This window comes from Aquila chrysaetos, chromosome 9 (genome assembly GCF_900496995.4).
Source record: "Aquila chrysaetos chrysaetos chromosome 9, bAquChr1.4, whole genome shotgun sequence".
Lineage (NCBI taxonomy): Eukaryota > Metazoa > Chordata > Aves > Accipitriformes > Accipitridae > Aquila > Aquila chrysaetos.
The window spans coordinates 2,573,374-2,590,220 of NC_044012.1; the positions used below are offsets into that span (position 1 = coordinate 2,573,374).

General features: G+C 41.2%; 1 protein-coding gene and 1 long non-coding RNA gene across 3 annotated transcripts in view; one reads left to right on the forward strand and one right to left on the reverse strand.

The window, feature by feature from the left end:
- On the reverse strand, positions 1 to 15,892 carry LOC115345376. Of its 2 annotated transcripts, XR_003924803.2 has the most exons (4): positions 15,803 to 15,892; positions 15,178 to 15,252; positions 10,408 to 10,526; positions 1 to 339 (listed from the first exon to the last, which is right to left on the reverse strand). It is a non-coding gene; the product is annotated as an uncharacterized LOC115345376 (long non-coding RNA). The 2 variants fall into 2 exon arrangements; XR_003924802.2 differs by lacking the exon at positions 10,408 to 10,526.
- CA5A (carbonic anhydrase 5A) overlaps positions 15,845 to 16,847 on the forward strand; it is a 17,537-nt gene continuing 16,534 nt past the window's right edge. Inside the window, 2 exon segments of the mRNA XM_030023945.2 lie at positions 15,845 to 15,858; positions 15,860 to 16,053. Coding sequence (XP_029879805.2) covers positions 15,848 to 15,858; positions 15,860 to 16,053 — 205 coding nt within the window. The 5' untranslated portion in view covers positions 15,845 to 15,847.

Consider the following 16,847-nt stretch of genomic DNA (forward strand, 5'->3'; position numbering starts at 1 on the left):
GAGATTAGATTACTTTACTATATCCTTATATATCACAGCGTTGCCCAAACAAGACCATCATCACACTTCATTTTTCAGCTTCAGCAGAGCCAGCGGTGACTTTCAGACTTCTGCATAAAAATATTCCTTAAATGAGATGCTTAATTCAGTACTGCAGTGTCATGATGTGCAATTGAATCCACTCTGGTTCAGCTGTAATTGGCTACCTTGACATCTGCGGACCTATGGCTAAATGGAGCTGTTGCCGTGGCTGTTGGGCTAGTGGTTTGAAATGCTGTTCTCACGCACTGTAGCTTTGTCATGTCCAAACTCAAGGTGTCCACCGCAGGACTTCTGTACCTGTATGAAATTAAACGGTGCATGTCACAAAAGCTCCAGTTTCTGAAGCGTTTCAGACCCCAGGGGACCAGCAATTCCTCCTGCTCATCTGTCTGGAATTTACGCAGTCAGAGAACTGCACTTGAGGGGTTTCGTGTTTCAGGCAGGGAGACTTATGCTGACACATGCACCGTGCCTTTCTTAGAAAGTGCTCATAGTGACTTCTCAAGCTGGTGTTTTCAGTATTAAAAAGTCATCACGAGCCTGGGAATTAACAACCGGTGTGTTAGGAAAACCCTTGCTCCTGCTTCCAGATTTGTAACTGTTCAGCTGAGTCTGTTGATTTATTTATTGTGTTCTCTTCCTTCACAAGCAGATTAGGAAGTTCAAAGGTTAAACTACTTATAAACTGACTTTTCACACGGGATTATTTCATGCTTTGCTGCACAGATTTGCCCTGCAACAGATTTGCCAGTTTCTGCTGCACTCAAGCAATTGCCAGGTCCCAGCCAGAAAAAGAATGATATAAATATCAGTGTACTACCTGCTGTGGAAAGTGGCTAGTAAAAGCCTTTGCCATCATAAACCAAATCCGATGTAAAAGGTGTCCTGTCTTCTCATCAGTACATTCCCTGCAAGAGATTATTAACTCACGTTCTGCTGAGGATGTGAGATCCCGCTCCTCTCTGTATAGTTAGTAAATCATTTCTCAGCTAAAACAACACAAACAGAAAAGCTTCCATTGTCATAAATCAATTACACTATTCACCTATAGTCCTCAAACTAACTACAGGAAATAGTGGCAGGATCCAACTGATGTCTACATCTTTGATCAGAGATAGCAACGTAATAAAAAAATAATATAGCAATTTGTCTAAGTAAGTCTGCAGCACTACCTTCTGATAGCGAGTCAGTCTGCTCCAATCATTACAGCAATCTGGAATATATAATTAACCTTCCTCTTGTAAGGGTTTTTTCCCTCTTTACCAGAGACATTATTTTAGATTTTTTTTCCCTATCATTTCTTCCAAAGCAGGGGGTGTTTCCTTTTAAAATTTTGAATGACACCAATAAATCCTAAAGAGACTCCACTATCACAGCCTATCCCTTGTTCCCCTTGAGATTGACACAGCCAGGTATGACATACTCTTCAATGACAGAAAACATTGGTAAACAGCAGAAGGAAGAAGATCTTTCTGTTCACAACCTAACAGTGGAGACAACCTTTGTGCTTAAATCGGAGGGCCCAAATTTGGCTTTCAGTCTTTAATTTACAGTACCAACACACGAATGACTTACCCAAGGATAATTGTTTCCTGTGCTTGGCAATCTCCTAAGCTTTATGAGCTTCCAAAGATGTGCTCACCTGAATATTTCTGCAATAATGTAATGAAATTCAGTGTAAGAACCCCTCCAGTAAATGAAGGCTTCACCATGGGATAAGAGACTGCCCATGAGCAAGCACCAGGAAGAAGCTGATACACTGTAAGTTATATTCTGATTTAAACCATGGTAACTTGCTCAAGTGCCTACGTCAAATCCATTCTTATTTTCCTTCCCCCTTATAAAAATGAGTAAGAACTTCAGGGTTCTATTATATCAATTTCATTTTTTAATTTTATAGAAGAAAATACATCCTGTTGTCCTGTTAGTCTGTTGTCCCAAATAAAATAACAAGATATTTCTTTGTTGTTTTATTTCCTCACCTTTTTCACACTCTTTTTTTAGTCTCTCTCTCTCTCTCTCTTGCATTTTATGTATGTGCTAACTTTTCTCTGTCATGTTACGAAGAATCATTTGGTTCCAGGAAATATCTAGCTTATTTTACCGTTGTATCAGCATTCATTTACTATTGTTTCCTAAGGAAGTTGCTGCTTTCACATGTTTTGTGTGGATCAAGAGAGATTGGTATCTCATTCATTGGTTTCCTTTTTTTTGTTAGGAAAAAAAACTTACCATAGCATCAAAGGTAAAAAATTAACACACTGTGCACACAATTTTGCAGCTGCATCAGCAGCAGGAAAACAAAGGTTGCCAAACAAAGCATTTGTTTAAACAAGTGACAGGCATTCATAATTATACTCACTGCTGAGCATGAGAGTATAGAAACAAAGGCATGAAGAACACAGAAGATGTGATCTGGGCACAGAAGTAACTCCAGAGTATTTGCTGTAAGAACCCTGTAGGAATAATTTTCTTTCCTATGGATGAAATCCGTGATCACATCCTATGCTACTAAAAACAAATAGAGTACTTGAAGTTCCCCTGTTTGTTCAGTTTTTGTTTGAGTTACTTTATTCATTTTCTATATACTAACTCTCATAACTGGAGAGGGACACAAACACATCCTTGTGAACACAGCATGCACTATCTTGTGACATAGTGATGCTTAATTAAAAGTCATATAAAATACACTTTTAAACAAAGGTAATATTAATGCTATTTGTAAACTTGCTGTAGCATTTCTCCTTTTATCAATAGAAAACTTCTCTGCTGTTGAAGTCTGTTCTCAGTTTTCCTCCTCCAAGTACATACTTCTTCATCACTTACTTTTCAGGCATCATGTCCATTTTCAGTTCTCTCAGAATTGTTCTTTGATTTCATTACAGAAAACAGGTCAGGATCAAGTGGGTTTTGCTCCTGAACCTACTTCAGCTAGCTTTGTGACTTAGGGCAAGACACAGACATTTTCTGTTCTAACTCTGATCTCTCTTCTGGTTTATGCTGAGTAAACATTTCATTTAATGAAGGTACTCCTAATATTCATGAATGAGGATGGAAGAAAAGGCCTTGAATTCCCACAGCAGAGAGAAAAACATTGTTACATATTTGGTCATCCAGCTGGTCAAAGTTCATGGTCTTGTAAGGTCAATTTTTGCCAGTCTGAGAAATAAGGTGAGAAGGGTCAGGCATGATCAAAATGTTCTCTTACTTATTTACATACTGTTCCATCTCCCTGTATCCATCATGGAAAAAAAAGATAGGAGGCTATTCCCCTTCTCAGAAATCTGCCATTCTAACAAGCCCTGTGTTTGCACTTTGCCCAACTGTGATCTTCCCAGGATCACGCTCACAGCTGTTTCTGCTGCCCTTTTACCTCTGTTACACGGCTGATATCTTTGCCCAGTATTTGCTAGTTTGCCCAGCTTTGTTCAGGTTTGCCACAGACCATGTTTACTTGGTCAGGTACCATTATCATCAGCAGCCTTTTTTAATCCACTGGGATTATCAAAAGCCTGAAGGGGAGCTCATCACACTCACTGATTTTAGAGGATTCTATCCTTTTCTTCAGACTGCGGGTTGCCTGAGAACTGCTTTTTCATCCAGTGTGTAGTCCCCACCTTCATATATTTTTTTCAGAAATCCAGATATAAAATGTTACATAGCATCAATGTAACAGTAGTGCTATTATTCTAAGCAGAATTTGACCATCTCCTAGTTCTGGACCTGCATCCATCTAGACACATGTTCAAAATTATTGCAATGTTACCCCATTTTTTCAGGTGTGAAAGGTAAAATAAACTAAGTGTAAATCTTCATCAGTGGCCAGAGAGACAGAATGTCCCCTCGGCAAGTTTCCATGTAACACCCCGTTTGTCATACGCAGGATGGTAGGGCTACCATTGGGAGCGGTCCTGACAAGCCAGGTCAGCTTGGAACCTCACAAAGTGCAACAAAGGCAAATGCCAAGCCCTGCACTTGGGATGGTATAATCCCATGCTTCGGTACACCCTGGGGACTGACTGCTAGGGTGAAAAGCTCCAGAGAAAAGCACTGCAGATCCTGGAGGACAAGTTGGACACATATCAGCAACGCACCCTTGGAGTGATGAAGGTTAATGACATAGTGGGCTATATTAGAAAGAGCATGGCCAGCACATCAAGTGACTATTCCCCACTACTCAGCACCTGCGAGGACACATCTGGAATACTCTGTCCTGTTTGGGAACCCCTAATACAAGGGAGAGAATGAAAAACTGGAGGGAGTAGAGGTGGTTAGCAGGCTGGTGAGCTCCGTTGCATTACTAAGTGTCCTAGCAAAATTTGGACATCAAAGAAAAGCTTCCCTTAGGCTGAAGTGATACCTAACATGGGAAGCATGAGCCAATCCACAGAGAAATGAGTGTTAAAGCCCACCCAGTAATGACCTGACAGGTTTGTGAAAGCTGCTCTAGGTGATATTTTTAGATACTCCATAGAGGTTTCACATGGACTCCTCAGCAGCAATGCCATCTCAGGCAGCTTCCCACTACTTGATTGATCATCCTGTCAGCTGTTATACAACAATAAATAGGTGAGGAAAATGTTAATTATGAAAACACTTTCCTTGTATCTTTTTAATTACAGTAAAACTGTAAGACTATGTTTTTTCTGAATTGTTGGGTTTGACTTGCCAATGTTGCAACTGAGACAATATTAGGACAGGAACACCCTTGCAAGCCTGGTGCCAGGAGAATCAGATTTCTTGAAACACTAAATCAAGGAAGAAATTTTCTCTCTGCAAGTAACAGCATTCATTTGAAATTAACCAGAATGTAAGTGCTAGCAACCATCTAGTAAGCATCAGAAAGAAAACAAATATTGATCTTCGCAGTCTAGTCTGGAGGCACTTACAGCAAAAGTCAGATGGGTAGTGACAGCAGAAATGTCTAGATTTTTACTTCTCTATTTTCTGTGAAGACAAAGTAAGCACATTTCCATTGTATACAGTCACACTCCACATATGTAATTACCCACAGTTATGAGCAACAATAGAAGTTTGATTTTGCGGTTCTTCAGGCAGAACTCCTAGCTGACAATGGCTTGCTCTTAGATAGTCAAGCAGGCAGCTGAGGCAATAAATGACAAGCATTAAGACTCTCCTAAACAGTAGGTTTTGGAATAGCAAATAGCATAGATAAGCTTGCCACTTTAGGATACTAAAGAGGATTCCCTGAGCCTGAGCCTTGCACTTACACCCTGTGTGATAAGAGATGACAGGCATGCATATGTTTAATGAAAATATTGCCAAATACATTTCTAATTCAAAACACTAAAATTTGTTAAGTAAAAAAAAAAACTATTTAAAAGTATTTCACAGGTAAATATATGGATTAGGAAAGGAGTGATTTTTAATGGCAAATTTTTAATGGCAGAATGTTAACAGTCTTATCATTTCTGCTTGCTCTGTCATTGACAGATTCTGCAGCTTTCAAAATAAGCCCTCCTGTGTACCTAATGGAGGAAAATAATCACATGGTTTTTGCAAATACTTACATGAGAATTATTAAAGACCACATATACTTTTGAGCTGTCATGACCCTGAGGCCACTAACAAGCCTTAATGACCTTGACAAGCCTCACCTGCAGCCTCCACCCATAGCCCTGCCCATGGGCCAGGAGCCCACTTAAGCCCAAGCCTGGCCCCTTAAACTCTGTTGTTAGGGTACTTGACTTCAGGTTTGTCCTTGCCCTGTCTCTAGGAAGGACTTTGGATCCTTGTGGTTGCTTGTCTTTGGCTCTGTCTCCTTTTGCTCCTGTCTGGGCTCTCTGGTTGGACCTTGGACCTGTTTTGTCACTTGCAGTGTTTGGGACTGTCAGTGGACCCTTTTACCAGTGGCCAGCTCTGCCTCTGTGGGGTGGCACTGGGCTGGTGCAGGCACTGCCTGTGCTGGGGTCACCCTTGGCTCCCCACTCCCCTGTCCTTGGAGAGTAGCTGGCCCTTGCTGCTCCCTGACATGCCCAGGCACCCTTTCCTAACAGCTCTCCATCTTCATCCCCATTTGGCCTATTATAATCTGTAACATTATGAGAAGTCTTTAGAGAATGAATTGCTTGCCTGTGTTTCTGTTTCTGTTTGGCCTGAGAACCTACAGCTCTAACTCAGACGCTACTTCTGTCTGTGCCGTTTACATTGATTGCAGCTATGGGAAGAGGGGCAAACATCCCCAAAAAAATGAAAAGATGGGCTTTCTATACAGGTCGTTCACATAAAACAACAAAATTATTGGAATTGCATGTGGAAATCGCAAGAGTAACATTCTTCATGCTTTCATCTCTAAGAAGCACAGGTCAGGAAAACATCTCAATCTGTTCTCCCCACTGGAAAAAAAACCACTTTGGCTGGGTCAAAGCGGTGTGTGAGTGGGAGGAGTAATTATGGTTCATTATGTCTGTTCCTATTTCTAGTCTATACAAAATTATCCCTCTTATGGGACATCTGACAGTGCAGAAGAACAAATTCCTCACCTTGAGGCTGCAATGATACTGTACTACATGCTCAGAGCTAGAATACTCCTCTGCAGGAGGCTGCTTGCCTTCTTATTCTCGTGGGCAAGCCTTGTATATTTAGTAGATTTCTGTGAATTCCTCAGTTTGAGCAGTCACCAGTCCTCAGAATTACAGCTGTTAACGATAGTAATTCTTAGCTATCACTATTCAAATATACAACTATTCAAATTCAAAGCATGTATGCATGAAGAAATGATAAGAAACCTCTCCTTGCATACAAAAGAGTGGTTTCTGTAACCCTTTGGCGTTCCTGGAGCCAGACAAGAAAGAACCTTGAAAGAACATGTAGAATAATCATCAACTAGCCAGCCCTCCAACAAAATGTAGAGCCAATGAAGAAGCCAGTCTAGGGACAAGTTGAAAATTAACTACTTGGTTAGCTCCACCTCTCCCACCAGGAAAGGGTGCTCTCAAAGTTTTTTATAAATAGGTCTGGAGACCCCTCAGTTATCTTGAAGCTGTACATCCACAGGATTTTTTTCTTCTACTTTGTGTTGATAGGTCGCTAGACTCTGGAAAGCTCCTCTGGCTGTTTGACGAACTGAAGATTTTGAGAGCCAAGGTGATAGCAATGAATAGCGTGAAGGCAAATACCCTGGTGCATTTATACAAGCAGCTGAAAACTATCTGGACTCCACCAGCAGTGCCAGCACGACTCTGCAGCCTGGCCGCCTGCACTCATAGAAACAGGAATGATGCGTGTAAGTGTATCTCATTTTATCAAAATAGTACTGGATACCTCCATAAGAGAGATGCACAGGTACAAAGACAACAAATGTAGTTAAGTGTTGCTCGCTCTTATTTGTTAGCTAACCAAAAAGGGAAATCTGAGGATGTGACTGAAAGATTAAAGAAAAAAGAGTGAATAGAATGAGAGAAACTGCAGATATAAATACCTTATTGAATTGCATTATTTATCTCCATTTGCAGGATTAAAACATTGTTCTTTGTTATTTCTGTTGTGTCAATGTTATTGGGTTGTGTGACTTGTAACTACAATGAAGAAACAGACTATACAACAATTAATTTTTAATTTTGTCCTGCAACATTTTGACTGGTTTCAATGAAAACTGTATTTATAAGTGTAATTCAAAGCACATTTAGCGCAAATTGATTCTGAGTGACTTTGAATTTAACAGACACTACAATGTTTAATTTTGAAAATGAGGCCTAATAGAATCACAAACCACAAAACCCTCCGAATGTGGTGTATAGGAGAACTACAATGAATCACTTTCCAAGATGCAGGATACTACTGGAAGATGTCAAAGATTTAGTTATTTAAAATACTGATTAACTTACCTACTGATAAGATGAGGCCCCAGAGATTGCGTGTCTACTCACTGGTGTGCAGATAATGTTAGCTGGAGCAATAGTAAAGAGTAATTTTTTACATCTAGGAAATCCTTTTGTTTCCTATTTTTTTCTCTGAAAATGTATTCAGCTTACTAACTTTTCCCAAAGAACAGCCAGATCCCTCCTTGAATACTGAGATGCAATTCACTCCTATTTAAATTATCAAATGACAAATTTTGTATTTACCTAACTGATGAGAAAACAGATGATTTTGTGACAGATATAAAACAAAGCAGAATGGAGATAAGCACAAGGCTTTGTTTATGTTGAAAGCTAGAAGAAATACACAGTATCTATCAGTGTTTAATAGCTCTACACTTGTAAACGCATTTTTGAAGATGATGCCAAAATACCTTCTGCCACTGAGTGACGAGCATTTCAAAAAACCTCGTAGATTAGCTGCCAAGTTCAATGTGCGCTGTGTTGTAAATATTCCTAGGCAGGGAAGCTTTATGTAATATATAGCATGCAAGCTTCCCTGTCACTCAGCATATCAGAAATAATTCAGAGCAGTTCTTACACAGTGTTTGCAGTGTTTTTCAGAGTTCTCAGTCTAAATTTTCTCCTTTTTTTCTGCTACTCAGAATAGAAAATTAGTTGTATTCTGAAAGCTTAAAACAGAGTGCGTACTTCAGTCTGGTAGCATAACTTGTTAATACAGCATTTCACCCTCATTTTTAAAAGATGCCTTTTAAATCTATAGAAGATACCTAATTCTAGAAGCAAGATTAGCATTGAATTGTTTTTCTAGTGAAACAACCACAAGAAAGAGCCTAATTCCTAATGGAAATTTCAAATGATCACACATGCATCCACAACAGTATTTTTCCCTTTTCTGACCTGTGTAGAGCTTTCTTAGTACAGCTCAGAAGTCTCTTATACTTCTACTTCCTTCCCTGCTAGTTTTTTCTTTACAAGCATGCTCAGAAACTTAATTTTTTTCCCCATTAAAATAAGGAAAAGAAAAAAGACATTGTTCATCTATTCAAAGAAAAGCACTAATGTTTAGAAAAAAAACAATGATTCAGCCTTATAAAATAGTAGCTTTTTCTAACAAATTCACATTAATTACGTGCATGTAATAGTAGCTTTTCTAATGAATCATCTTAATTAGGTGTGTTAATTAGTCTGTACAACTGTACACCCCCTCCACACAAGGATGTGTGCCTATGAGGGAACACATTCTAATAGTCACAAGCAATGTATCTATCTTCTATAACTCCTTTATCTCCAATTTATCAGTAAACTGTTTCAGTGTTGGAGATTCAATAGCTAAACCCAAAACCTGTGCCAGTAAGAGTAATGCCTGTGCTCATACAATACTGCTCATCATGTGCAGCGATATGAATTACTGCTTCAGAGGGGAAATCCAGAGAATCCGCTGTACTTGTGGTTAAAAAGTTCTGTCGTTATTCTGTATTTTTATTATTTATTCATTACTTTTATATTTGAAAACATAAACTAAGATTGCAAGTGAATATTCATTGCGAGTCCAACGACTTCCAATTTCAGAAGCCACACAGATAATATAAGTCAACATCCTTCATTTAAAAAGTAATTAAACCCATGAATCAGCAGGAAAGAATCCCTCTATACAGTTCCTAATTCTTCTGCTTGTTCACTATTAATATACCACAAAACTTTATGGCCTATAAAATTAAAAACTTCAGGAATGGAACATATTACAATTAAGTGTTACATTTCTGTTTCACCAGTGAAAGTGTGACTCTAGGAAAATTGTTTGAAATTGTTCAGTGGAGTAAGAAGGTATACTGGAGAAAAGCTGAGATCTCTACATCTCCACATGTGATGGAGAAAGTAATGATTTTATGGTTACCCATGGTCCATCAATTTCCAGTAAGGGGCTAAATGATGCCATATTTTTTGCTGTGGACACTTGTCCATGGGGAACTGTACTGAGAAACCAAAACCCACTTCATAGTAACAAACATTCCAGGAAGAGATCGTACAAGGCTGTTGCATCATAAGACCATTGCAGATTAAATTAACTACAGTTGCTATCTATCTCTTTTTACTCACCTTCCTCTTTTCACTTTAAGACCAATGCTATTTATTACTTAAATCTTTCTCTAATCCATTACATTCATACAGGAAATGCCAAAACAAACTGATTCAGGAAAACACTATCTTTGGAACGGCTGGTTTCGGTTGCCAGTGAATAGACACTAGCTCTCAATAAGCCAGCCTGTGGGTTCCTCCATCTGGTGGCTAGATTCTGTGCGCAACATGCATTCAAAGCAAAAAGCACATTCAATTAAATTCCGCTATTCACAGCTGACAGTACAAACAGCCCTTTCAGTGACAAAAACTTGATCAAAGAAATGGTAAAATTGGACTATTGAGCTCTTAGGTAATGTCCTCAATGTAAAGTTCACCATTTTCCAGACCTTCATCTCTTGTCTTTCTTTCGTCACCCTTCCCACACACAGAAGTAGTCTCTCACCAAGTTGGGTGGTGATGCTTTCACTTGGCAGTTAACTCAGACATTTGCTGTGAGGACGTAGGTTAAACAATTCAAAGGCTGACACTTCCCAGTGCCTTTTCTGGATTCCCTTTGTGTCCCTACAAGGGCGAAAGTATTTTTCTGCACTTCACTGGAAAAGAACTGTAGAAACATTGCTGAGAATCATGGCATATATGTAAAAATTCCTAGTGATGTGGACTACAGCAGCAGATGTCTGTACTAAGCTCTGTGGTATCTTGTAACAATACGTGCAGGCAGTGGTTTCAGACACCTTTTAATACAATAGAGAGGGAGTTGCTGGAAATGTTCTTTATAGGGATTTTAAGCCTATGGAGTACACCCTCACCCTAGTAATTATTGCCAGAGCAAATCTGAATGGCTTTTTTCTTTCTTATCCTTTTAGAAGAAGTTACAAGAAAAGCAGAATCCTTCGAGTTTTTTTAAAGAATTGTGTAAGTACAGCAATGACACACAATCCAGGTGTGCCATCTCCAGGACTGCGCATACAATTGCAGTAACTACACAAATTGTCCATGAGATATCTTCTAAGCCCTTTCTATGCTGAGTTACTAAGCCTGCATGCATAATTTTAGCAAATGTTTTTATACAGAAAAGATAAAGCCTCTGTTTGCTTTACCTTGCCAACTGGAATTACCTCCTCCTTATCTGGACTTAGCCTTAGCCACTGCCTTCTCATCCAGGCTCCTATCTCAGCCAAACATTCTGGAAGCAGAGAAAAGCTCAGCATTTCACAATCTGCTGCTGCTTTCCTGTTGAGCTTAGAGTACTCTGTCAGTTACATCCGTTTGATAAAAAGCACTGGTCTGTTTATCAATAAACTGGCCTACATCACAGTCCAAATCTGACATCAATTCAGCAGAACTTTCAACACCTTGTCACTATGGACCTCAGCCAACCATCACTGTTATCCTCCAAAATCTTGATTCATACTAAAAAGCTTCAAAGAAATCAACCTATCTTGGATTTCCTCTGTAATATTCAATCCAAGTGGCTGAAGCACAACCATGCTCCTTTAAAGTTTAAAAGGGTTCTTTATTGAGTTTCAGTAATGTTTGGTTTTATTTTTCTAATTCAGAATGTGTTGCTATGGAAAGCACCCCTGCTCAACTTAGGACAAAAACATACTTCCTTCAAGTAGGTGGAGTTTCTCAACTGCTCCCACCATGCTGTCCTCCTTGTTTTACTTAAGAGCTGGGTGAAGCTTGTTTGAAAGACCTTGTGTAAACAAATAAAAAAGTGCTTTATTCAACAGGTCTTTTTATTTTTAAAGATCAAAACTATGAAGACTGAAATCCACTTAAGCTGAGTCATTTTACCCCTCATTCTTACTTGACAGCCACCCGAATTAATTTTCGTACTCTTTCTTCTAATTTTGTAATCCATATGTGAGAACTCTCTCCTCCCCAGGATACTTAAAGGGAATTTAAAAATGAAACATTGAAATGTTTTGTCTCTTTAAATCAAGTTTACAACAGTGTAAATTGGCAGTAAATCCTTTCATTTAACTGAATTTATTTTGGATTTTTACCATAGAACTGTGGCCTTCAAAATATTTCCTTGGAAATTGTGTTATAAAATATGATAATCCAGTAATATACACAACCTGTATTTTCATCTGGATCTTGACTCCCACCCCAAAGCTTTTGAACCTTATATCAATGCTAAATGAACTTTCTAACAATTACTCCAAACAGACCTGTTAAAGCATCCACAGCTGCAATTAATTATAGAAAATAATTAAAAGATTGGGACTATGTGGATGGCTCTATACATCTACTTCAGCTGGGAAAGGCAGGAAAAAAACACACTGCAAATGTAAGAAGCCTCCAAATACTATAAAATTAAATGGGGCATCACTATGTCTGTCTGGAAGTTTTTTAAAAAATAAATTAAGCACAGATTAGGTCTGTTTGTGGCAGATCTCTCTTCACGGGTCTTCACATCTTGGTCATGCTTGTTATATTACAATATATACAACTGTTCTGACAATACCAGAGATATGCATGTAACAAAGATAAACATTAGACTAGACCCTTCCTCAGTGAGCTAATCATAAATGAGGCATGCATAAAGCAAAGGGTGCAAACTGCATGCTATCTTAATTCTCACATTTTTAACTTTGCACATTTGAAAACAGTAGATGAGGTTTCTATCTCTCATTCCACACAGATTCTGCGTCACTTTAACTCATCCAGTAGGTCAATTGCCAGATTTCTGGTTGGGGTGTTCCCTATACGCAGAAACCACTCTCAGTTCAGGAACAAGAGAGAGCATAGCTGAAACCTCCCGGATGGTCCACAAACATAACAATTTTGGAAAAACACGAGAACGACAGAGATACTGTAATTCTGGCTGCTGCTGTTCTCTCCAGCTTGCTGCATGATAAACCACCATCTCTAGCTGGCACATGGCCAAGGAGAAACCCTGTTTCTGGTTCTGGAATGGTCCAGAAAAGATGATATTTTGGCCACACCGGCTAAGTGCTGGGAACAAGGTTTAGGGCTTACGTTTCCTTTTGCACAAGTACTTTTTGCCTTTCTGTCTGCAGTTTCCAAAACAAACCATCTCACTGCCACTGAGCTCATATTTTGAAGGGTTTTCTTTAACCCTCTAGAGAAGAAAAGTTTTTTTTAATTAAATGATGAAGTTTTACTGAAATTTATGCTCAGTAAAAAACAGCATGTGCGTGTAAAAAGTGGATGCAGATTCTGTGAATGAGTCAGAAGGGAAACAAAAGTGTTGTAGGTCAAAGTTATTTCTCTTTATTTTTGCACCTGAACAGCCCATCATTTCCGAAAGCCTACACCATAAGAACTTTCCTTTGGTTGTGCTGTTCAACCCACAAGAAATGACTCATTCTGTTCAGCTTAGTAGCTCTATAATAAACTTTACATTTGCAAAACCTTGCAGGATCAAATCCCTAAAAAATTTCACAAAGCTTCTTCATCTTAATGCCACAGTGTAAAGCAGTGGAGCTTGAGTTTGGTTTTTTTTTTTCAACTGCTTTTAACATAGAGAAAAGTGATAGTTGTACAGAAATCAGGTGTGCTGGTTTGGCTGGGATGAAGTTAATTTTCTTCATAGTAGCTAGTATTGGACTATGGTTTGGATTTGTGCTGAAAACAGTGTTGATAATACAGAGATGGTTTTGTTACTGCTGAGCAGTGCTTACACAGAGTCAAGGCCTTTTCTGCTTCTTACCCCACCCCACCAGCAAGTAGGCTGAGGGTGCACAAGAATTTGGGAGGGGACACAGCTGGGACAGCTGACCCCAACTCACCAAAGGGATATTCCGTATCATATGATGTCATGCTCAGCATATAAAGCTGGGGGAAGAAGAAAGAGGAAGGGGGGGATGTTCGGAGTGATGGCGTTTGTCTTGCCAAGTTAACCATTACACGTGATGGAGCCCTGCTTTCCTGAAGATGGCTGAATACCTGCCCACTGATGGGAAGTGGTGAATTAATTCCCTGTTTTACTTTGCTTGTATGAGCAGCTTTTTCTTTACTTATTAAACTGTCTTTACCTCAACCCACAAGTTTTCTCACTTTTACTCTTCTGATTCTCTCCCCCACCCAACCAGGGCAGGGAGCGAGCAAGCAGCTGTGTGGTGCTTAGTGGCCATCTGGGGTTAAACCATGACACCAGGTTATGCTCTGCAACAGTAAGCATCTATATTATGATATAGGGCATACATATATTAGTTAATTTGGTAGATGTGACTTCTAAGCTGCCTGAGAATATCAATTGTATTTAGAGGACATGTCACAGAAGAATGGAAAGTGAAGAAATGACAATATTGTTTTGTTAGTAGATGAGAATAAAACCCAGTATCTCTTGTTTATGCTCAGTATTAAAACATCTGAAGCTATGTCTGTGCTCCCTGCTGCAATTAAGTGTGAAGCTCATATGGGCTGTCCTCATGACCAGGAGCTACCTGTTGCTCATAAGCAGCTTCAGCAACAGTCACATCTGACTTGTGCTAAATACAGTTGCCTAACCATGATCAATAGGCTATTAAACTGTGATTAAGCCTGAATGAATAATGATGTTTATGGGCAGCAACTGCTTTCAATTTCATCAAGTACATATCTCTTCTTTTTGAGTTACAGGAAGCCATATGTTAAGGATAGTAAATTAGCCATCCTGAAAAACATTGAGAGTCAAACCAAGAATTCATTATGTTTGCAACTGAATCCTACTATACAAATAAAAAAAAAATTAAAAAAGGCTGTGCTTTAAAGAAGGCATATCTTGGCAGGGAGGAAGTAAAATGAAATTTAAACCCAGTTTAACAGTACATCTCCCGATGACCTGTTTTCTGATCACGTAGCCACTCAAAGCAAATCACTTGCCAGATTTCAACCTTCTCTTACTCAACTCAGGAGGACTTTAAATATGTTATGTTGTGAATGCAATGGAAACTTCTTACACAGTGTTGCGAACTAGAGCACACACTTCTTGGTTGACTCTAGTTGAGTATCTAGTCTTATCTCCGTTTCAGTAAAACATTCTCAATGCTACATCAGGTTCCTCATGAAAATTGAAAAGTACTCACCCTAACAAGCTTAAAAATCCCCCAAAGGTAAACGCAGATTTGCAAAATTATTTTAAGAGAGTAACTAAGAAATATGATCCAAAGCAGGTGGCAAGATGAAGGCCAGGAGCTGAGGAGTGGTGTTCTGCTCCTGACTGCCCAACGGACCCGGCAAAAATGAGGACACTTACTTCATCTCCACGCTTTCACTGACACAGTCACTTTTCTACAGACTTCCCTTTTTGCTCTGTGCTCCTCACTGCCAGCTGTAACACAGAAAAGGTGCAAGGAGTAACCAAGGTTTTAAAAACCAGAGTTTCATTGAGGCCTGCCTCAAGTAGTCTCAGACTAATGCTAGTTGAATTGGCCCCTTTTACCATCCCGGGGTGGGCCTATTTTGTCCTCCAGCCTTTGGAACAGATGCAGTTGCGTAAAGTGGCCAGAACATTACCTTTTTCCTAACTTTTCTGTGTGCAGTTTGTGGCAGGGACCCTGCTGCGCCAAGGCCACGCGTATCCCTGTGGTAGAGGGATCACGCTCAAGCCCACCTTCAGCTGGGAGAAACCAAAACCTCCTCCTTGAGCAAAACTAACTAGACAAGAATAAATGCTAATCCCCGAAGGTGCGTAAGCAAGCCCTGACGCTATCACCCTGAAAGGAAATACATTTTTGGCGTGAGTCAGGCACAGGGATTAGCCTGACCACGGGAAATGGCGAACACGCACCCATAGGGAACTGTGACCTCTTCTTTAACGTGAACGCAGGACAAAACGCTGGCAAAAGCTAGGCCCTGAAGAAAGCAGCAGCCGCCCTCACGGCCTCGCCTCAGGCAAAGAAACCGCCCGCTCCCCTGAGGGAGCCATGGCGGCGGGGGGGCCGTGCCGGAAGGGGCCGGGCCGCGCCGGGCCGCGCCGGGCCGAGCTGGGCGGTGGCGCCCGGCGACTCCGCGGTCTTCTCCGCGATGCTGCCGCTGCTGTTGCGCCGGGCTTGGGTGGCCGCTGCCTTACGGCGGGGGACACGACGGTGCAGCCTGGGAGCCTGCTGCTCCTACCGCCTGCGAGACGCCCGTGAGTGCTGCCGCCCTCCCGCGCCGCTTCCCTCAGGGTGGGGAGCCGCTTCCCTCAGGGTGGAGGGGGGGACCTTCGCCCCTTGAGGCGAGCAGCTCCCGCCGCCTGAGGAGAGCAGGTCGCTGCCCCGAGCCCCCTCCTCGCTCTCCCCGCCCGGTTCGTCGTCCCCCGACCCGAGGTAGCCCCGCTGCCCACCGCGTTGTGCCCTGCCCCGGGTCCGGCTGAGGGGTCCGTGTCCCTCCGTCCCTTCCCGCCCCCCCGGGCTGAGGGAGCTGCCGGTGCCTCGCAAGGTTGTGTGGAAGGAGGCAGGGACGCCAAGTTCAGCCTGGCTTTGTCGGCGACGGTTCCTCCGCTGAAACATCAGGAAGCGGCAGGAACGATAACAGAGAGCTGGGGCTCTTTTGGAGAATGTTTTGCTCGCCCGCTTCTGCCTTACCTGCCTGCGGTGACCTTGCGCAGGCCGATAAAGTTTGCGCCTTGCTGAGGAAACCGAGGGGGGGGGAGGTTGTTTAGCCACCTCTCCTGTGAGTGGTTTGTTAAAAGATTTATTTTTTTCTTTTCCCCTTGCGAAAGACCAGGAGCAGTTGTATCTGCTGAAGTAGCCAGCAAGTTAACACGATGCTTCAGAGCCTCTCGGTTTTGGGTTCAGTGGATGGGCAGGGGGCACAAAAACCCTTTGTCTGTGGGTCCTCGGTGTCAGGGGACTGCAGGTGAACGAGCGCTCCCCATCCACGCGGATCTCGGTTCTTTTTTTTTAAGCAGAACGAAATCCTGCGGAAACTGCATTCGTGCAT